The sequence below is a fragment of the Triticum urartu genome, chromosome 2A (assembly GCF_056163025.1).
Source record: "Triticum urartu cultivar PI428250 chromosome 2A, HENAU_Tu73, whole genome shotgun sequence".
Classification (NCBI taxonomy): Eukaryota; Viridiplantae; Streptophyta; class Magnoliopsida; order Poales; family Poaceae; genus Triticum; species Triticum urartu.
Genome location: NC_141874.1, coordinates 494,389,569 through 494,413,003, shown reverse-complemented (window position 1 = coordinate 494,413,003; position 23,435 = coordinate 494,389,569). Strand labels below are relative to the sequence as shown.

Sequence of the window (23,435 nt, the reverse complement as noted above, 5' to 3'; positions counted from 1 at the left end):
GTTCCACTCGACAGCTTTGAAGATGTGAGGCCACTCACTCCGCAACGGTCGGGATTTAAGTCATAGCTTTAATAATCATTTATAGCACTTTACTCCCGACGTTACCAGTAACGCTTCTCCTTTATGAACATTGAATCATGTGTAACGGAGGGGAGCTGGGGTCCTGGCGCACTCTATATAAGCAACCCCCCTCCTCTGGGACAAGGGTTCGCACCTTTTGTAATTCACACGCATATATCCAGTCGACCGCCTCCGGGCTCCGAGACGTAGGGCTGTTATTTCCTCCGAGAAGGGCCTGAACTCATAAAACTTGCGTGTACAACTCCTCCATAGTTAGGATCTTGCCTCTACATTCCTACCCCCTATTCTATTGTCAGGCTTAGAGCCACGACAAGTGGCGTGAACATGTGGCGTACTAGTCAAACCCCATTGCTTTTAATTGTAATATATAATATTACAAAGAAAAAAATAAAAATATATAAATTAGGAATTATTAAATTGGAGGAGGCTGGAGTGGAGCAGCCCGAGGAGCCGAAGTTGCAGCTGCCGCCTATGCTGTCGGATTCGAGCATAGAGATAGCCGACATCTCCGACGACGGGTAGCAAGGTGATCGACGTAGTACGTAGGTTTATTTTAGTTTGCATGTCTTTGTATGGATTTAAAAATCTAGTATAAGATGTCCGGCTACAACTGTGGATATTTGAGGGTGCCCGGTCAGTGCCCGAGGACGGCGTGAACAGGTGACGTACTAGTCAAACCCCATTCCGTTTAATTGTAATTTATAATATTACAAAGCAAATTAGAATAAAAATATATAAATTAGGAATTATTAAATTGGTTCCCCTTTTTCGCATTGGGGGAAAACAAAAGGCACACGACAATACCAGGATGTTTAGAAACAAATTTGTACACTCAAACGAAAACGAAAACAACAAAATTGACAGCTGTGGGATTTGAACCCACGCCCTTTCGGACCAGAGCCTAAATCTGGCGCCTTAGACCACTCGGCCAAACTGTCTTTACTGTGATCGCCCTATTATTAATTTATATATTCGACTTGAATTGTTCAGAGGTACTTAGATGACATCCATTTAGGAGGCACGTGCTACTTCTGACAGCAGAATCTGGTTGTACAAGGAAATTCAGATCCCATGGAGCACCAATTGAATCTTGAGTCTCTTGAATCTTAGACAACCATGCGCCCATCTTATTAGTTATGTAGTAATGCATGGATTTAATCCGGCATAATCAAGAACTGGTACATCTGAAACCTCTTTTGGTTTAGTGACAGAAACGAACATGCGCCAAAGATAGGGAGCAGGTGAACAGTGCATTACAACTACTAGCCACGCTTGTCAACGAATGAAAAGGCTATCATATTTTCTTTCTTTGTTTAGATTATAAAAAAAACTTATTGGTGACGTATACAGTGTAGCAAGTCCAGACAATGGACATACCATGCTAGCGAATCTGTGTTGGAATGTCTGTTATGCCTCCCTTCAAATGAAACCTGGCTTCTTGGGCACAGAAAAACAGACCACATATTATGGCAGTTGCACCATGGTACATGTGACGAGAGAGAAGAAAACTTGTACACGATGAGCAGAAACAGCAACCGACACAGATTATACTAGCGATTTGAGCGCTTCTGTCAAATTTCGTTGTCGTCTCTTCTCCAAATGCAAAGGTGAAAAGAGCTGGCTGGACACGCCCAATCAGTGGCTATGTAAAACTCAACGTTGATGCGGCTTATGATCGGTACTAGTGGTTGGGGTGCATCCTGGTGCGCCGTCTGAGAGGAAGTTGGGACGGTGCTAGGTAGGATGCGTCCCTTCCACTTTCTTAACTAGAACTTTAAGGCGCGCGTTGCCGTGCCCACCAATTTTAAAGGTTGGATTACAGAGTCATGAAGAAGTGTTGGTAGTCAAAGAGAATGAATAATTTAGGGTAGAAAACACACATTGCGGACCATACATATGAATGTTTGAAAGATAGTGCCACCAATATGTTTAGAGTGCATATACATAGTTTTGAATGGGAGGCCATGAAATGCATGTAATCACAAGTTCTTACATACACGCAAGTTTATGTAATTAAACTGTGAATAGAGCAATAACAGATATGCTTAGTTTGTTTTTTGCACCCTTATTCATGTTTAGAAGGAACGGCTCATGTACTTGGGAATACAGAATCAATAGCTATTAGCAGACGTGTTTAGGTTTATGAGTTGATGTACGTTAATATAGGTAGATGGCGCACAACCAAACTTGTTTGAATAATTCCTTGCCAAAAGATTCAGTTTTAGAGACAACTATCGAGAAGAGAAATATAGAGACAATTGCAAGCATTAATACCTAACTTTCGTGTTAAAAAAATATTGCCTCTGTTCCTACATATAAATATTTTTAAAGATTCAATAAGAGACTACATACGGAGCAAAATGAGTGAACCTACACTCTTAGCTACGTTTATATACATTTGTATATAGTTCATAATGAAATCTCTAGAAAGACTTATATTTAGAGACGGATGGAGTACCTAACTTTCTTTCTATCTTTTTTTGTCTGCACCCAAAAAAGAACTTTCTTTATCTCGTGTCTCGTCATCACTTGTACAGGCTGATGGTATTTTTACACTTATTAAGGAACACCTAGGCGGCCTAGGCCCAAATTAATAGGAAAACCACAAACGAGGTGATGGGCTGGGCCTGTAGGGAACCTTTTTGCGGCTGATCGGCCCGACAAATGAGGTGATCGCTAGCTCACCTTCCGGAGCAGCGACCCTGACTGCGTGTTGGGAACGGATTGTGACGAGGTGAAAACGGCAAGCAACGCTCGGTGAACATTGAGCGATCTGTCCGTTACTATTGTTGATCCGACGGCTGAAGATGTTAAAACGCTGTGGTGGCTTGTAGGTGGTTCCGTTTTACTGTTTTGCAATTGCACTACGTAATGTTATTTTGTTAGACTCAAAATATAGCAATATGAAGTACTGATACATGCAAGTTCACGTCTAAAACCAGAGGCTAGCGACAGTCGATAATATATCTAGAGGCAATGGAAAATCACTGCTTGGGTCATGAGCGAGTAAAACGCGTCGGTCTCCTTGGCGCACTTGACCACCAGGATCCCCATGCCCTGGCCTTACTTCCACATCACCTTGAAGGTGTCATCGTTGGTGCATGCGTCATTGTTGATGCAGGCGTTCCTGATATACACCGGCAGGACGTCGCTTCAATAGCCATCAATTGTTACCACATGCTTTTTCAGCTATGAAACAAGGAGACAAATTGCATGAATATGACAGATCATGAGCCTAAAACATGCTCAAGGTAGTTTTTGTTTTTGTTCTACACAACTACACCTCCATTTTACTTTGTTTTTGTAGCATGTTCCATCTGATTCACCAAACATGTAGTCATCCTTCGTGTCACTCCCACCATTATTAATCACAAACTTATAAGCATAGTTCATGAGGCTACCGTTGGGAAACGTTGCATGGAAAACAAAAAAAAATCTACGCACACGCAATGATCTATACATGGAAATGCATAACAACGAGGGTAGAGTGTGTTTACATACCCTCGTAGACCAAAAGCAGAAGCGTTTGACAACGCGGTTGATGTAGTCGAACTTCTTCTAGCTCCGACCGATCAAGCACCGAACGTACGTCACCTTCGAGTTCTGCACACGTTTAGCTCGATGACGTCCCTCGTCTTCTTGATCCAGCAAGATGTCGATGAAGTATATGAGTTCCATCAGCACGACGCGCGTGGTGACGGTGATGGTGAAGTGGTCCGCGCAGGGCTTCGCCTAAGCACCGTGAGAGTATGGGGTGTAAACTGTGGAGGGGGCATCGCACACGGCTAACAATTGGCGTTGTGTGTGCTAGGCGCCCCCTCCTCGTATATATAGGTGGGAGGGAGAGGGGAGAGGCCAAGGGGCGCCCCAAGTGGGCTGAATCCCACTTGGGCTCCTGCCCTGGTTTGCCCCCTTTCCTTGTATAGGCGCGACGGGAAGGAAGGGGGAGGTGGCCCCCCCCCCCCTTTTCCTTTCTCCCTTGAGGAGGGGAAGGAAGGAGAGACTTGCCCTTCCCTCTTTTCTTTCCCTAGGGCTGGCCGACCTGGTGGAGGGGCACACCATCCCTTTGTGGGCTGGTATGTCCCTCGCTTGGCCAATTAAGCCCATATCTTTGCCGCAGGTGTCCGGAACCCCTTCCAATGGCTCTATATGTGCCTGATACTCTCCGGAACACTTTCGGTGTCCGAATACTATCGTCCTATATGTCAATCTTCACCTCTCGATCATTTCGAGACTCCTCGTCATGTCCGTGATCTCATCTGGGACTCTGAACAACATTCGGTCACCAAATCACATAACTCATATAATACTATATCGTCATCGAACGTTAAGCGTGCGGACCCTACGGGTTCGAGAACTATGTAGACATGACCGAGACACCTCTTCGGTCAATAACCAACATCGAAACCTGGATGCCCATATTGACTCCTACATATTCTACGAAGATTTTATCGGTCGAACCGTTATGACAACATACGTAATTCACTTTGTCCATTGGTATGTTACTTGCCCGAGATTCGATCGTCGGTATCTACATACCTAGTTCAATCTCGTTACCGACAAGTCTCTTTACTCGTTCTATAATGCATCATCCTGCAAGTAACACATTAGTTACTTTGCTTGCAAGGCTTCTTATGATGTGCTTTACCGAGAGGGCCTAGAGATACCTCTCCGATACTCAGAGTGACAAATCCTAATCTCGATCTATGCCAAGTCAACAAACACCTTCGGAGATACTTGTAGAGCATCTTTATACTCACCCAGTTACGTTTTGACGTTTGATAGCACATAAGGCATTCTTCCGGTATCCGGGAGTTGCATAATCTCATAGTCGAAGGAATATGTATTTGACATGAAGAAAGCAATAATAATAAAACTGAACGATCATTATGCTAAGCTAATGGATGGGTCTTGTCCATCACATCATTCTCCTAATGATGTGATCCCGCTATCAAATGACAACTCATGTCCATGGTTAGAAAACCTTAACCATCTTTGATCAACGAGCTAGTCAAGTAGAGGCTCACTAGGGACACAGTGTTTGTCTATGTATTCACACATGTATTTAGGTTTCCGATCAATACAATTCTAGCATGAATAATAAACATTTATCATGAATAAGGAAATATAAAATAACAACTTTATTATTACCTCTAGGGCATATTTCCTTCACCTACCTGCCACAACCAGCATTGTGGGATCTGTCACAACCGATTAGTTTCTACTCAGGAAGGCTGAGAAGAGAGCCCGTCGTGATCTTGTTTATAACTCCCATGGCACGTGTAGCTGAGAAGCTCCAACAAGCACCTGAATGACAGTCCAGACCACATTAACCGATAGTACGGTTGTGGGTTAGTAATAAGGAACGAGGTAAAACCGAAAAATACTTTAAGCATCTTATATCAAGGCACTTGCGTAAAACGAAACAATACAAGTATAAAGGAGTGACTTCATGAAAACAGATACTTGCACCTTCACTTCTTCTGCTGTTGTGATCCTAATTTGTAAAACATGAGTGCTCACACAATTCTTATATAGCATCTCTAAACTGCACATTTCCAGTATAGCCATCGGCAACCTAAAATAATCCCAAACCTAGAATTATAGATTGACGCGAGCATAATAATTTTTTTATAAGATTCTTATTTAAGGCGTAATACATAACTGGTCTACATAATAAAGCAGCACTTGTCTATTTCCATGGCCAAACCGCAAAAGCTAACAAAATGGTTAGAAGAATTCTCTCGTGTGGGACGCCTTAAAAAGCAATATCACCTACGAATCACACAAGGAATTAGAGCATAACTCTCTAGCTCTAACTTATTTATCTAATTTTCCAAGCAGTCAGTACTAGAGCAGGCACTTCCTTGATATATTTCACATTTGAAGGATAACAAAGTTCATGGGTCTACTATTGGGAAGAGCTGAAGGACTAAAAACCAGCATAGCTTGAAGGAATGTAGTCAGTAAAACTGCAAACTGGGCCTGCGAAAAACTAATCAGAGACATTTTTTCAACATCTTCTCTACCCGGGCTTGATTTTTTAGTACTGCAGGCAAACATGTTGCTAAATGCCTCTACTTCCTAACAAGTTATGTAATGGGGAGATTAGCTTGTTTGTATCAGCTTCTGCTCGCTTGCATGGATTCTATTTATTGGAGTTATTTGTCGTAAAAAATGCCTTGGTCATACATATCTAAGTACGACTATGCTTTTATGTAGTTGTGTGACAACATCTCAATATCAAAGTTTTAGTACCAAGGATAAAAAACTTTGTGGGTGTACTATTAGGAAGAGAAGTGATTACAGCCAGTATAATTTGGAGAAATGTAGGTAGTAAAACTGGAAATTGGGCCTGCAAAAAACTAAACAGAGACATTTTTTCAACCACTTTTCCAAGTGGGCACGATGATCTTTGCCAAGTATGATAGGCAAACAAGTTGCTAATTGCCAAGTGCAAACCAATTTATCTACCACCATTGTTACCTAACGAGTTATGCAAGGGTGGTTAGCTCGTACTTGTCAGCTTCTGCTCCCTAACATGGGTTCTAGTTAATGGATCACTATGCTTTTGAAGTGCTTATGCACCACATGTCAATATCTAAGCTTTAGCAATAAAACCAAACAAGTACACAAACAATAAAATTTGAACAGGGAATATAGATGAGCGCTGCAAGGTCAAGTGTAGAACAACAGATTCACAAGCATGGTGCTTACCACGCTTGCCCTGGTGCTTGACCATGGTGACGGCGCTGCTCTGCCTCCAGTCCAGTGCGTCGGGCACAGGAAGGTACATACTGTGTATGATGTACTTTGGAAGCTCATCTTTGTTGCGATGTGCATTTGAGAATAAAAAATTGATATAAGCAATTGCTGTGACGATTGATTGAAAGTGAAGCAAGATGGAAAAATAGAGAGCAGAGTAAAAGGGAAATAATAAGACAACAAAACTAAAGTGTCGTGTGAGTATGTCGGCAGATTGTTTCGCGAACAATTAACTAGTACAAACGTGTGCGCATGTGTATGTTGAAACATAAATGGAGAATTAGCATATGTTGTTTTCCACATGCAAATTAAATAAAAGAAGTTGAACGATCTATTGAACCAAAAATGAGGTCCATGGCATTCTCATTGACAGTTGGATTTCTAATGAACCTATGTAATTGGCAAATGAAAAGGAAGGAAAAAGAAAAGAGAATTATTAGCATAGGTAATTTGTTGGAAGTCTCTGAATAATAAAATGAGTTACGATCAGTTGTATACAATCTATCATGATACACACAAGAAGTCATAAGAAATGAGCTCTGAAATGTAAATAATCAGCATCACAACTAAAAGCGAGATAGTTACTCTGGCACTTGGGTAGACTCATAAAAAACTACTGCTGGCAACACATTTGAGAACTCATTTCTTAGCCTAGATTAGCCTAAATTAGCTTGGTCATTAATGTGAGATGCTCACCTAACTGGAAAATTAGTGTCATGAGAAAATCAAGAAACTCGACATCCCAGCTTCAAAATCGATCCAGAAGTCAATCAGGAAAGGTGCTGACCTAGGTAAGTAGGATGCAACAAGAACAATGGCCCCTAGCACAACAAGGAGAGGAACATCACATGCAAAAAACCAGTGCGACAGCATGGACAACAGCGTCGGAGTGACCCACAATATTTTCATTTTATCCATAGTGTGATGTGGACGCATCAACGCCTTGTATATTTCTTTTTAGCATTTTTCACTTGCTAAATAACCTGCTAGATAAGATATAATTATTTTAAACAGCTATAGAGACTATCATCATATCATACGATTAAAAGGTACATAGACACAAATATTGAGTTCAAGCATAAATTTAGTTAAACGAGGCAAAAGAGGACATTGATACTAACCCGTTCATTAGCCATTGGATACCGACGGATTCAACTAGAAAAAGGTAAGAAACCCAGCAGTATGTTGCTAGAACTTGTCCATGTACAGAACCTGCAATTTTTGTGTGGACACTATGAACATCATAAAGAGAACATATTCGCGATGGAGGAAAAATTGGGGGAAGAGGAGATGTAGGAAGGAGGGAGAACTGGAGACCTAAAATCACCCATAGTTTTTAGAGAATGATTTACGGAAGTGTGGGGAATGAGCAGCGGAAAGGTTGGGATTATATGGGCGTGCATAAATTGAATGAAAATTGCGAATCACCAATTGTAACTGGCCTGCAGTAACTAGCAGCCCGCGCATCGATTTTGTAGTAATGGCTGATTAAACTCTCAATCAATCAACCGTCATCGGATTGGCGATAGAACTTCAAAGGGAGAATGCATGTTGACCATTCTGCCGCGCCGTGCAACCGAATGGATCGAGTAAATCGAGCCGAATCCGGGCAAGGCCCTGCCTGAACCAACACGATCTCCATGGATCCTTTGCTCTGGCTCGACATCGGCCGTCACTCAAGTCGGTCGCCTCACGAAAAGGGATGGGAGGTACGCGACTCCGTCGATCGACACAATGTTTTTGTTTTGGGAAAAGAGCTGGTAAAGGCCCATTAGGCCAAGATTTATCATAGAACAAAAAAAATGACACCAGAGCAGCGGCCCATAACCGTTGGCGCTCGTTAACAGCGAACTGGGGCTGATTAGGGCGACCGAGAGCAAATCTGACGGTCACAAATGCGCCAAACTAAGGATTCAACGGCTGATAACGCTAATGGTCTGAGAGGGCAGGAAAAGTGCTCAGTTATAATGTACGAGTATGTATCTAAATGCTTTAACCCTAAAAAAAAACTGGACACCCGGGTTGCGGTACACACAAACACGCACCCTTAGCCCAATATTTAGTCATGCAAGCCCAGTATAGTTCAGAGAGCTCGGCGCAAAATGCAGCCCGTATAACCAGGCGACCCACGCATCCAAAACCGGGCGCGGCCCACTCTCGGGAGGCTTTATCTTTGCCCACTCCTGCACTTCCCCACCGCAGCTCATCTCTCGTCCACTCCAAACCCTAGCCTCCTCCTCCTCTCGCCGCCGCCGCCGCTGCCGCCGCAGCCGCCATGGTAACGCCTCGTCGCTCGTTCCTTCCCCGTCAACTCGCTGTAGACTTGATTCTTGTGCTTATCCATCTGGGCATCGTCCGTTGCTGTGTCTGTTCGTGCAGTCAGGGAGGAAGAAGACCCGCGAGCCCAAGGAGGAGAACGTGACGCTCGGCCCCGCCGTCCGCGAGGGGGAGCACGTCTTCGGCGTCGCGCACATCTTCGCCTCCTTCAACGACACCTTCATCGTAAGATCCCAAGGACACGCCGCCTTTCTTGCTGCTTTTTTGTTTGCACCGCGGACCTGAAACTCTTGCCACATCTGGCTTCGCTGTCGCAGCATGTCACGGATCTGTCCGGGAGGGAGACGCTCGTCCGCATCACCGGTAATCACATCTCTTCTTATATTTACCTTTACTAGTAAGGCGTGGTGGCTGATGTATACATGTTGGTGATTTGTTTCTGTTAAGCATCGTCTCGTACTGTTAGAGATATGTTCGTTTGGAACAGTATATAGTCAAGTTTCATGATTTGTTATGAACTTGGATGTTTTTAAGTTTTGTGTGCAAGCATGGCCCTTAAGATCCCCTCCCTTTTCATCCGTGGGAGCGTGTCGAGTCATAGCCATGCAAGATTGAAAACGAGGATCCGGAGAGTTCTTCTCCGGAACCTCCTCTCTTCCTGTTTTAGTTCGAGCTGTTTCCATCATTTCATTGGGTTTCTTGTAGTGTATGTAGCCAGCAGGCAGCAGCTGCTTTATGCACTGCTCATGCTGTGTTCCTCACTCCTGCAACTCTTTGTAACATTAGATGGAGCTGCCTAAATTCTGGAAGTGAACATGCTTGATATGACTATATTTCACTGAACCAAGTGCATATTGGCACTCCTGTAGTTGTATCTAAAAAATCAGCATGATGGTTGGTTCTTTGGAAAAACATTTCACTGAACCAACATTCGTGTTTGGTAGGTAGTATTGGTATTTTGTTTGTCAGTATGGCTTAATGTCCACCTTTTTCTTTAATGGAATTGATTCATGCAGAAACTCAATAGGGTATGAGCCAAATGTCCTTATCCGTTAACTATTTGATTATTCAGTTTGGGATCTGGATGCTGTCTTCTATTTATGTGAAAATTATTAGTTCATATGTGAGGTTATCATAGGTTAAAACTTGAGCGAGATTGTTGATCTATATTTGTCTTGCTTACTTCTTATGAACCACCTCTTTTGATCATGCTGTCTTCCATATTGAGTTTTATTTTTGATCCTATCGACCTTTTGTAAGCACCGCCCTTAAGATCGCCTCCCTTTTGTTCTGTGGGAGCGTGTCGAGTCATTGCTGTGCAAGATTCATATGGGGATCTAGAGAGTTTTTCTCTGGAACTCAACTTCCAATTTCATTAACAGGTGTCTTCATCTTTCCATTCAGTTTCTTGTGATGTATGGTCGGTATGAAGCAGATGCTCTCTGTCTTGCTTCTGCTGAGCTCTACACCCTTGCAACTCTTTGCCAATTAAAATGGAGACGCCTAAATGTTGGAAGAACATGCTTTCGTTTGTGATTACTTCTAAGTTACATTTGAAGATTTTAAATATTGGCTGTACAATATCTTCAGAACATTTCAGATGTCTTTTTGAATATAACATATCAGTAGTAGAAATATTCTATGTGTAGTCTCTTATTTGGTGGTTGAAGAAGTGAACTCAGTTCACTAAGGATTGAATGGTTTTTCTTGGCTATTTATACCTTTTTAGCTAAAACTTATATCTGCCATGACACTAAAGAGTGATTGGCTGTCGGTTCTTCTGTGATGCTCAACATCTATCAGTTTCTTTTTTATGTCTTATAAATTTGTGATTGTACTAAATAATTGCATTTTACAGGTGGCATGAAGGTCAAAGCTGATCGTGATGAATCATCCCCTTATGCAGCTATGCTTGCATCTCAGGATGTTGCTGTAAGATGCAAGGTACTAAAAAAAATTGATGTGGTTATGTTCAAGTATGGTGGTAGTCAAATTTGATGAATCTCCACTGATACATATGGTGATCTTCCCCCCTTGTTTAGGAGCTTGGAATTACTGCTCTGCACATTAAGCTCCGTGCTACTGGTGGAAACAAGACAAAAACTCCAGGTCCTGGTGCTCAAGCTGCGCTTAGAGCTCTTGCACGTTCTGGCATGAAGATTGGACGCATTGGTAAGCCTGTGATGCCCTTGTGTATGCTGTGCCGTGGCATTTCATCTCATTTGCTTCCGGGAAAAAACTATTCTGCCATACATTGCATCTGCAAGGCTTGTCTTCTTATTTTGTCTGGCAGTCAATAGTTCTTGAAATCGTCTGGTCACATGGCTGGCTTGGTTTTGATATGGACTGATGTTTTGCTTGTCCTTTCTGCATACTATGTTTATGTTATGATCAATGTTGATTAATTTTGCCTTGGATGCCAGTTACCGTGATTTGAACCTTACATTTTCCAGTTTAGTTTATGATATCATACAGCGGATTAATCCATGATGTTTTTTTTGTGTTGAGCAGAGGATGTTTTATTTTCCAGTTTAGTTTGTGATGTCATACAGCGGATTAATCCATGATGTTCTTTTTGTGTTGAGCAGAGGATGTTACCCCGGTCCCAACTGACAGCACCCGCCGGAAGGGTGGTAGAAGAGGAAGGAGGCTGTAATTCCATGCTCGTTCAAGAATGGAACAATACCAAGCTATCGATATCCTGTGTCTTGCAACTTGTTCTGTACTACTCCGTTTATGATGTTAAGTCAGATCTTGTGGATTTATAGATTTTGAGAGATATTGTGTTGCATGTTTAGAAAATGACCCTTTCCCGGCTTTGAATCAAGTGGTTGCCATCTATTATTACACTTCGTTTGCTATGGATTTACTTTTGCGTCTTGTTGTTGCTTGTTTCAATCATGTGTCTAAAAAACTTACATACTGTTGTAGCTTCTGTGTCAACTAACCTGCAGTTTGCTTGCTATTTTGATTGTGGGCTTGTTGAGTGGCTTTGCTAAATGGGTGGCGCATAAGATAGTCTACTTTGATCCATGAAATTGGCTCCCATGGGCCATGCAATACCCACGAGAATCACTCGCTCGCGTCAGTGACATCCTTAGCTCTCTTCAACCCTAATTTATCTTCACAAACGACCGCTGTGCTTCTCCCTGCTCCACAGGTGTCCTTTTGAACGTGCAGTTTTTCGTGTTCCCGTGCCTGACTATTATGGCCTTATGGGATGTTACTTGCATGAGGGGAACTCTGACAAAGTTATTGAACTATCGTTTGAATTCCATTCGTAGGGTCCTGGTTCAACTTAGACTAGCACCTCAAGTTAAAGGTTTGAAACAAATTTTACTCAATATATTATTCTCTGCTCTAATGGGGACGGAGGTGCCTTATATGCAGTAAAGTTAGTTGAGTACAATGAATTGAACAATCTCTTCACTAAATCTGTAAACAATACTATTCATTTGTAACAAATGAACCCAGCTCAATAGAGATGACAATTGGTCTAGCTTCGTGGGGAAGTGCATGGATGAATCCGGATACATATGAACCCACTTTAGAAAACACATTTTTAAATGGTAAAAATATCCGAAAAGATGACATGGGTATGTGTTCATGTTCTATGTGCTTGCATAAACTTTCACAGCTTTTTTCGTGACATGTGTAAAAAAGACAAAAAATTATGTCGTGAAACACTATTTAGAAGCATTGAAATTTGTCTTTTTCAGGGAGACAAAATTAAAAAAAAAACATTTTTTCATAAAACTTTGCAGCGCGCACATACATTTTTGAACATGTATGCATGAAATTTTCTTTTGATTTTTTTGAGATTTTAAAACGTACTTGAAATGCATTTTTTGAAAAGTGGATGCAAATATCCTTGGGTTCATATCGTGCCCATTCTAGCTTAGTCCGTATACTTAATAGATTTGATTCGTCTCTGTTGGACGGAGCAATCTGTGGGGTCAGTTGAACCTAATGAACTTGGCAAAAATTTCATTAGATGAACTTGGCAAAAATTTCACTAGATTGATTAAAAATTGAATTCGTTTGTAACAAATGAACCTGGCCCAATAGAGTTGGCACCATAGAACTATTGATCTAACATTGTCCGTGTCTGGCTAGGATCTCTGCTTGACCTATATCTTGTTAAAGAATTTTTCTCTTGCTCATCCAAGAATCTGTGTCCTAAGTAGGTGGGGACAACTCAAATGTTTGCTTTCAGAGTGGTTCAAGTCTTTCTATGTTAGCTTTGTGTCTCCTCAGCGACATTGTCTTGACGGTGGAGGTTCTCTTGTGTGGAATAAGTGTTCTCTTGGCTCCATCCCCATTCTGACATGATGTTTGTAGCCAACGTTAGAGAGCTAATGGTGCTTTGGTTTCTCATAAGTATTATTTTTCATACCGTGATCATATAGTCTTCTTCCTGGGTATCTCGACATTGAAGCAACGACTCGGTTATCTGCTTTAAGTGGATGTGTCCCCGATCAAAGTACTTTAATTGGTCTAATATTTTCACATTTTATGGTGGATCACTCAGGAGGCTATTTAGGCACTGTTTGTTTGAGCTTATGCTTCAATTTTTTCACTTCGGTTTAGGAGCCAAAAAAACTTTTAAATAGAGGCTTTTGTCTTATATTTGAGATTAGCCTTTTTTGTACAGCTATGATTTTGTATGATTTCACTATAGGATGCTCAGAACAAAACCGTGAAACGATTGACAGAGCATGAGAGCATGTTTATGTAACTTTGTGACCTTCAATGTTCCTTGTCTTCTTTTTTTCAATCTACCACAACTTTACACTCTTTTTTTTAAAAAGAGAGCCCCCCCTCATATTTCTATTAAAAAGAACCACAATGTCTTTGGTTACAACTATGAAAGTAAAAACGATCTAAAGCCACGATGCATGATCACTGTGAAGAAAAGGAGCCATCCTTCCTCCCCCTCCAAGCGACCACCTAAGACCTAACACCTCATAACTTTACACTTAATCTGTAATGTCAGATTGTTTGACTATGAAAAACCCAAATAATAAGTGCCACACACGTGACACGAAATAACATGGTCCAAACGCCTTCATTATCATCCATTTTGCCACATCAAACAAAAGACATCAGTGGAATGTTTTTGGTTTTTGGACTAAAAAATATTTCATTTCTTCAATAAAGAATCCAATTAAAAATCGTTTTCATCATTAAATCCGTCTCGACGAGATCTTCAAAACTAGATCTCATATTGATATGTTTCAACGACTTTTTTGGCCAAAACTTGCCATGATGTTATACTAAAATTGCCATAGTGTTTATACTAAAGTTGCCATGATATGTTTTATCTATATTTTTTCTTCTAGATTTAAAGGTACCATTGTATTTCAACTACTTCCACCGTAAATTTATTAATTGACCATGGCAAATTTTAGTTATTAACCATGGCAAATTTAATTAATGGATCATGGCAATCTTTAGTAATTCATCATAGCAAATTTAGTTTGTAGATCACAACAATTTTAGTTTATAGATCATGGCAATTTTAGTATTTCGACCATGATTTTTTTTATGAACCATGGCAAATTTTAGTGCATGTATCATGATAAATTTATGTAATTCATCATGGCAATTTTAGTTTTGGTTCATGGCAAATTTGAGTCATTGACCATGCATTTTTAAAGTAATAGATGAACGAATTTCTTTTTAGTTATGAACCATGTCAAAATTATCCATGGATCATGGCAAATTTTAGTAATACACCATGGCAAATTTAGTTTCTTAATTTCCTTTCTTTATAACATGTCAAAATTACTTTAAACGTAGGAGAAAAAATAGTTTAAATATATCATGACAATTTATGTGAAACAAAATGACAATTTTTAACAAAAAAAAGTCGTCGAAACATATCGATATGAGATCTAGTTTCGAAGATCTCGTCGCAACAGATTTAATGATAAAAACAGTTTTTCAATCAAAATTTTCATTAAGAGATAAAACATTTTAAAAACTGATAACGCAAACGATATCCGCTGACATCATCAGCTTCATCATTTATGTATGTATGCGGTGACGTGACGTGATGTGTGCTGATAGAGGCGTTTGGTCCAAAACATCGACGTCCATGAAAAAAGACTGTTAAAACGTTCAAAGACCAATGTAAGAACAAACTTGCAAGGCCCGAAAGTAACTTTGCGCAAGGCGTCACTCTCGCCTCAGGGACGTCGAAGGCATATGGCCAGGAATCCAGCCACCCAGGATGGACATGGATGGCACCTCAGTACCTCACTCACGGCCGATGTATGGCCACTTGGCCACTCTAGCTGCAGGGCCGGCAGGTTCGAGTACCACCAGTGGGCATATATATATCTGCCTATCTGAATCAGGCAACGGAAAAGTGCAGCCTCAGGAGCTCATGGCGATCTCCGGCTCTATCCAGTATCCACCCACATGTACTCGCATCGCGGATCGCCACTACTCCTACTACCTCACCAAGAAAGAAACTCTCCATCACCTTACCGAACCCCCATACACGTCCCTCGGAAATATATCATTGCCTTCCACGTCACATCGTCGAGGGCTGCAACTGCAAGAGGCCACATTGGGCAGGCACAACTGGCGTCACCTTTGATTTGATCTGGAATCCCACATTATCGCCGTTGCCAGCAAGCCACAAGCCGCTCGTCTCCGCGATCGGCCTCCCGAAAGGCGGATCTGGGACGATCGCGAGAGCCACTGGGCCACGCGCGCACCGCCACCGGAGCCCTGTCGGCGTCAGTGGCCGCTTCATAGACCGTGACTCATGCGTGCCCGTCACTTGCTCGGCTCCGGTGTGCGTCCGTCCACTCGTCCTGCATCTGCATGCGATCCTCCATTGCTCCAGGGCGGACGGACCTTTCCCGGCCGGCAACGCGTGCATGTGACCCAACGGAAGCAGCACTTCTCACGGCCGCGCACTGTTTCTCCACGCCATTGCCGCCCGTCATTCGTTGATCATCCACGCATGCACGCATCGAGGCTGGCCGCTCCACGTTGCCGCCGGGACGTACGGTGCGGGGGCGGCTACCGGCCGAAGGCGAAAGAGGAGGTGGAGTACCAGAACGTGCGCGTGCGCCGCTGGCCGTAGAGATGATTGGTGAGGGCGCCGTGTCCGCTGCAGTGTATCCATACATGGCGTCAAGCTAGAGTGGTAGCAACGGGACCAGCCTAGATTAGAACGTCGTCTACGTTTTTACAAGCCCTCTTGCGTGAACGTGAGTAGAGCACATCAATGGATAGGTTTTCGTGATTCGACATGATTCTCAAACGTCGCTGTTTTGCTGGCACTGCACTCACGGAGTGGCCTCTGATCGGACGCTGTCTCCGGACTCTTCTCAACTGCTCGCCGTTGCTGGAATATGGCCAGTTTCCTTCAGTTGTACCTCACGTTGCTGAACAATGGAGAGGATCAAGTTCAGTGGACAGTGCTGGACAGCTACGTAGCACGGGCAGACGGAGAGCTTCATCTTTGATGCCTGCTGCCACTTATTGTCTTGTCCAGACATGTGTGACGATAATATATAACTATTTCGTTCAAGAAATAATATGTAGCTTTTGTTTTGGCACACCCCTTTGCAACTTTGTACTAAACCAACGATAAGTAATATAGATCGGAGGGAGTAGCTATTTTCGTTCAAAAATATTCCCCTTTTTCATAATTCTTATCATGGTTTTAGTTTAAAGTGTACCGAAACAAAAGCACCTACAATCAGTTGCGACAAGTTTACATTTATCTTGCAACAGTACACATTGGAGGGAGTAGAACATATAGTCTTTTGCTTTAGCGCGGATCACCAAACCTTATGCAAATGTCCTGATCGGATCGTGTAGACACTTTAGTTATCCAACAGTGGTCATCAAACTTGTTCGGACCGGTCCGGACGTCCAAAATCCCGCAAAACCAACACCAAACTAAAAGGTTTGGAGAGTTTGAATGTCCACCATGTCGGACTCCGACAAGGCAGCCCCACCCAAAAGATCCTTTCTCGTCGCGCCCGCTCGTTCTAGAACCCTCTCTCCACGCGGCATTCATGCCAGTCAGAGCGGACATGACGGCTGAGAGTCGGCCGTCCACCCACCCGACATTCACACTGGCATAACAACTGAGAAGCCTACTCCGGCTGGTACTCACATTCAATCTGCCGCTCCGCCTACCCCAGCTATTTAAACCGGCCCGCCACACCCCAAAACCCTACCCCTCCAAACTCTTCTCCTACCGTCCGAGCCGCTGTTCAACCATCCCTTCTCACCCCTTCGATCCTCGTCCATCGTTCACTGTTTGCCATGGCGTTGCAACTAAATCGCACAAAGGTCTGCGGCATGGAGGCCCGATGCCAGGCATGCATTAGGGCCAATCCACGAGCTCTCCGGAGGAGGAGGAGGGCGAGCCTATGGCCATGATAGAGATCACCATGGAGGAGGCAGATGAGGACGATGGCGACCCCATGGCCATGGCAAATATTACCATGAAGGACGCGGATGAGGACGAGGAGTAGGCGCTTGCGTTAGTGGAAGGGATAGAAGACCAGTTCGAGACAAACGCTTAGCAATTGGAAGGGCAAATGATTGACATATGGAGGATGACTTTTTTGTCAGCACAATGTTTATCATGTTCATGTTGTATTCTTTTGATATTATTTTTTGCGAAACATACAGACACGCACACAGACTCATCCCTATGAGTGCTTACACACATACCATACCCATATGATCATTTATGAGAGACTAAGCAGACAAATCTTCAAATTGGCAAAGTCACCAGAGGCCCCATGTAATCAACGGGATGTTCGTATTTCACTGAACAAACACCGTCGGAAAGTTTGGAATAAATTCAGGAGGAAACTACGAGCACCCATGTCAAGTCTAAAACTCGAACTCGGATGGGTTTGTTTGAGCACAAGTAACCTAACAAACTGAGCTACGCCCATTCATCTTTCTTTGCGATATTTAAGGGGGTATGAAAATGATTTTAGTGATGGTGTAGCATATCTTTGTTTACATGAAGCTAGTAGCATTTCACTATATCCATATTGCTTGCTAATTGGTCTCTTCATATACGTTCGCCTAGTACATTTTAGTGAAATACAATACCACAATTCTCCAAAACCAATGAATTTGCTAAACCATGCAGTCTTGTATTCATCCATCACTCCCTCGTTGACATCCATAGTCCTTCAATGCACGCACACCACTTTTTGTAGTAGGTTGGTATCAATCCAATAGCACGTATTATCAAATCTCAGAAAGAAAGGTTTTGGCAGCCCCTTGGTTGCGATGATGAGGCGGTCCAAGTCATTACTTAGGTCTAATCGGCGTGAGAGGCTCCCCGCCCCCGCCCCGACCCCCAATCCAATTGGCCCAACTGACATATAGCAGTGGCATTGGTTGTATCTTTAAAGTGGCTCATGGACAAAATATGTCTAAAATTAATCGCTATTAATTGTCTACTTATTTTGCTGTCAAGTCTTTGCATTTGGGTCCTTTTTCTAAGGCTACTTCTGGTGGAGTATATCACACACTAGTACTACTTTTGCAGTGCATAGTATCTATGTTAGTATTTAGATGAACACATTTATTGTTTTGCATGGCGCACAGTGACACATCGCTTAATATGCTCTTCATTTAATGGCATTGCACCTCAACCAAATTGCCAAGTTAGCAACTTAGCATGCATGATACATTGATGCTACTACTTGCTATGATACCCCCACTTCGGGAGTCTGAAAGCCTTAGAAAACAAGGTCGAACATCCTAATCTTAATCTCACTTAATAAATTGTAGTTTCATTTTGCTTATTGTTATTAAGATTTTAATTTTAGGTAATGTAATTTTTACAGGAGTGATCTACACTTCTAAGTGGCTGATTTTTGAAAAAAATGAATTAAATAATGTAAACGTCATGGGTGAAGCTTGTCAGGTTGTAGGGTTTAGAGACCAGATGTAAACCCGGCGATGGTCATATTCACAAAAATGAACCTTTCCTTTAGTGATATAATGGCTAGATAGAGAGAGTGCAACCTTGGAAGCTAAAACTCGCCCGACAATATATATACTTTCCACCCATGCGCACGACAGAATATGCATAGAACTTTTATTGTTCCTACGGGCAAAATGATCCCTTCGTAGTGCACTTATACTACGTACAAACCTAGCTACATACGTACCCTCACAGACCAATCATGTTTCACCAGAGACCAATTTAACAGAACGTGAGCCAAATTCAGGCACATGTATAGGAAGCCTGCGTGTAGATATCCACCCTAAATTCTAAGCACCGTTCATGAGCGCTGGCTTCTTCATCTCCCACGCCGTGAGCTGTGACACCTTGATGTCCGCCTTGCCGTTATTGAAAACATGAAGGTGAGCGTTCTTGCCTAGGGCGAGCGTTGGATAAACCCGGGAGAGGATGCAGGTCCTGCCTCCTGCCCCGAAGCTCTCGATGACGGACCGATCGATCTAGACAGAGAAAGTATGGGCAAACAAAATCAGTACGAATGATCCATTTGTTAACTTATATATTGTATGTACGAGATGAGGAACATATGGTAGCCAATATCGTACCAGGCTCCTCAGAGATATCTTGCCCTTCGCTATGTCAGTATCAACAAAGCCTGCGAACGTCGGCTTGTAGAGGTTCGGGTTCAAAGATGACCTGCACCGAGCAAAGAAGCCCAACATTAAATCAACGCTAGCTAATGTGTGCATGTCACATGCGTGAGAAATAATGAATTTAAGGGAGAAATGAGGATCAGGAGATGTCATTACGTGGTGGGGTCGGAGCACATGAGGACCACCGGCTTGGTGCTGTTGATGTTGCGCGCGGCCTTGAACACCCGGAAGAAGACCGCCGTCTTCTCCTCCAGCTTGGACGAGGCGAGCACCCACAGACCGAAGGGGCCCACGCCGCCTTCCACGTCGGCACCCCTCACGCTGCACAGCTTCTGGGCGTCGTTGGCTAGCGCCGGGTCCAGCGCCTCCGCTCCCTCCAGGCTCGGCACCTCAAAGCTCACCTCGACGTCAGCCTGATGAAACAAGTTAGTCCGGTAATTAACCATGAACTCATCACCACACGCTTACAAAAGGGAACAGACATTATGTTGGTCAAATTAAAACGATCTATTGTTAGGTTGCACCAGTTCAGTTGGAGCCTAGCTAGATTGGAGGTGTGCGTGCAAGGCCAATGCCAATGTGCGCGTGACGACGAGTCTAGTTTTCTAAGCTGTAATGGACCGGAACAGAACGCATGACGCCGAGCTGAGGTTAAAGTGCAGGACAGGTGTAGTGAAATCTACGGAGTAGAAAAGGCACAAGAGAGTGGGCACTGCACACTGGACACAACTCGGATGAGAAGCGCGCCGGATAAGATAGCGCGGTCCAGGATAACACATACTACTGGCTGGGCAATATATTCTGCAGGGCCGGCGCCACTCAAGGCAAGGCAGTACGTACATAGTGATCTCGATCGCCTTTTGGTCCTAGACTAGAAAATGTCACCTTGATTGCACACGAACTAACTCAGAAAGGCACGCACGCTCACCTGTGAGCTTCGTAGCCCGGTGACCTCGACGTGCTCTCCCCGCTTCACCACCCGGTCCTTGAGACTCACCGGCTTTTTCGCCCTCAGCGCCTCAAGCTCCTCCACGGGCCACTGCATCAGCTGCCTCCCACTCGGGTCCAGCCAAACCTTCCTCGGAATCGCCTGAAAATATCACACGGATAATAACTGAGACCATGCATGCATGGTGCACATGAAAGTTTTTTGGTTACTACGTACACCAGCATATGATATGATTAGGCAGCTACCTGGATTCCGGCCCATCCCTTGGCGACGTCGTCGACGGCGGTGTCGGACTCGTTGGCCCAGCCCCAGAGGATGCGGCGGCGCTTGACGGGGTCGTAGAACGTCTTGGAGGCGTAGAAGTTGCCGTAGTCGTACCGCAGGTGGTGCTCGTCGCCGGCGGGGTTGTCCGGCACGTACCGCTCCGTCTTCCGGTCGTAGGTGCCGACGGTGTAGTAGTCGTAGCGGCGCAGGTCGAGGCTGTTCTTCAGCACGTGCTTCACCTTGGGGCTGGACGTGACGGAGGTGTCGAGCCCGTTCTGCCGGCCGTCCACCGTGACCGGGTACAGGTCCGGGCACTCCCACATCCCCGTGGGAGCCGAGTGCAGCGGCTTCCTCACCCGCGTCCACCGCATGAAGTCGCGGCTCCGGTACACGTACGCCACGCCGCGGGACGCGCCAGAGAGGGCGCCGATGAGCAGCCGCCAGTGGCCGTCGGCGTACCACGCGGTGGTCGGGTCCCGGAATTGGGTGGCGTTGATGCCGCCCTCCGGCACGATGATCGGGTTGCTCTTGGGCTTGACCCACTCGCGGAGCAGCGGGTCCGACTTGTTCTTGGGGAAGGCGATGTTCTGTACCTCGTAGTTGATGTCGCCGCGGTCGATGCCCGTGTACATGATCGCCGGCGTGCCGTCGCGCAGGATGGTGGCCGAGCCCGACCAGCAGCCGTACTTGTCGGACTTGATGCTGGGCTGGATGGCCGTCTCCAGCGCCACCCAGTTGATGAGGTCGCGCGACACCGAGTGCGCCCACACGATGTTGCCCCACACCGCCCCCTTGGGGTTGTACTGGTAGAAGAAATGGTACCACCCCTTGTAGAACATGGGCGCTGCATGCACCAAATTTCACCAAATCACAAGTCCAGTTCACATTCCCATGAAGAGATTATCTCAGTGAAGGTTAATGGCGAGCCAATTATTTTCATTCGTTAATGGTTTGTGTATGGGGCTGCGAGTTCACGAGCCATGCAGCATGCATGCATGCATGCCTGTATATGTGTTGTTTAGCTAGTATCGTATAATCAGGACGAAAAGGCGTTGCTGTTCAACGGGGTTGCAAGTTGCAGAACACGGATTCTTGTAGCAGATAGCATCAAATTGAAGACGCGACAGAGACGCGTGACAGGATATTAAAACAAGCGCGGGAGAAGGACGACGTACCGTTGGGATCTGGCGTGGCATCCGGCAACCACCAACATGATGATGATAAAAAAAAAACCCTCAAGTTAGAGCCAGTTATAAACCTTTGCAAATAAAATAAAATATATGCATCGTTATTAAACTAATCCACGGTATTAGGAGTAGGATACTGCTCAGGCCACACAAGTGCAAGCTAGCTAAAGCAGCTCTAGCTCACTGGACACCGGAGGAGCCCCGTGACCGTAGTCAGTTCACTGAGAGCTAGTCCTAAAGCATGGATGTTCTTGCTTCTTGTAAAGCAGTATAGTGGTACTACACAAACTGAGCACCGTATGACCTAGCTAAATTTAGTAACAAAACATAAATGGACACGATTACGAAAGTTTCTTGTATGGCCCAAGAAACTGACCACCCACCCTCCGCCGGCCATGCATGGTTTTGAAGTTCAGTTGTCCGAAGAGCAAGGACGTGCTAGTGCTACTACACACCGTTGGTTTCTTTAGCCATGCAAAAGAAGGAGGTCTGCCTAGCTAGCTCTAAGCTTCGCTCTAGCTCGAGCAGGAGAGATGGGTCAGTGGGCATGTACCGTTGATCCAGTTCTTTATCGGCCGGAAGTGGTACCCCGTGCTCAGCTCGGGGTCAAGAATCGAAGGCGGCACGTCGGCCGCCGCCGCCTCCGCCTCCAGGAGGTGGGTCTCGTAGACGACATGCGACGCCCCGGCGAGCTGCAACAGCAGCAGCACCGAGCATGCCCATGCAACTCTTCCCCCGAGAACTACCATTGCTCTCACACTGGGGCACAGAGGCCGGCGATGGGAAGAAGAACAAGTAGAGAAGGATCGATGTCTGTGCAGAAGCAGAGGCCAGGGGGGGTCATATTTATAGTGCGAGGCCGTAGCGCTGGGGCTATTCGAGCGCTGAAAAGCCTGAAAGTTTAAAGTTTGCAGGGTGAGACAAAAGGCCACGAATTCAGATATGAAGAGAGATTTTTCCTGGGGCATTATTGGATGATATAACCAGACAATTGGACATCATCTGATAGGGAAGTGCCAGTACTCCTCCTATATTTTCCTTGTTTATTTTTAAATGTTTATTTAGGACTTTCTCAGGTAGCTTCTGTGATGGAGGGAAATCTCGCTTTGGGCGTGAGAAATCTGTGGAAACGTTGGTGCTGCCACATGGCCGGCTGGGTCTGGTTGCTCGAGTGGAGAAGTGCAAGTTGGTTGTTTTTATTGGCTGCTTTTGAGAAAACAATGGCCTAAACTTGTCATTAGTAGTTACACTAGTTTTCACCTCCACCATACGAGGTCGATCGCCCGCTT

At 44.4% G+C, this 23,435-nt stretch overlaps 2 protein-coding genes and 1 non-coding gene across 3 annotated transcripts; 1 reads left to right on the top strand and 2 right to left on the bottom strand.

Moving 5' to 3' along the window:
* Positions 1-939: 939 nt before the first annotated feature.
* On the bottom strand, positions 940-1,019 carry TRNAL-UAG (transfer RNA leucine (anticodon UAG)). Its single transcript has one exon. It is a non-coding gene; the product is annotated as a tRNA-Leu (tRNA).
* A 7,949-nt stretch (positions 1,020-8,968) lies between these two features.
* On the top strand, positions 8,969-11,972 carry LOC125538041 (small ribosomal subunit protein uS11y). The gene is made up of 6 exons (XM_048701350.2): positions 8,969-9,124; positions 9,226-9,348; positions 9,441-9,486; positions 10,982-11,067; positions 11,166-11,295; positions 11,712-11,972. Exons 1-6 carry the CDS (start codon positions 9,122-9,124, stop codon positions 11,777-11,779), a joined length of 456 nt encoding a protein of 151 aa, XP_048557307.1. The 5' UTR covers positions 8,969-9,121; the 3' UTR covers positions 11,780-11,972.
* A 7,184-nt stretch (positions 11,973-19,156) lies between these two features.
* LOC125538040 (beta-fructofuranosidase, insoluble isoenzyme 2) lies at positions 19,157-22,980 on the bottom strand. The gene is made up of 7 exons (XM_048701349.2): positions 22,700-22,980; positions 22,135-22,143; positions 20,941-21,803; positions 20,675-20,836; positions 19,903-20,159; positions 19,699-19,789; positions 19,157-19,593 (listed from the first exon to the last, which is right to left on the bottom strand). The coding sequence occupies exons 1-7, from the start codon at positions 22,893-22,895 to the stop codon at positions 19,405-19,407; spliced, it is 1,767 nt and encodes a 588-aa protein (XP_048557306.1). The 5' UTR covers positions 22,896-22,980; the 3' UTR covers positions 19,157-19,404.
* Positions 22,981-23,435: the final 455 nt, after the last annotated feature.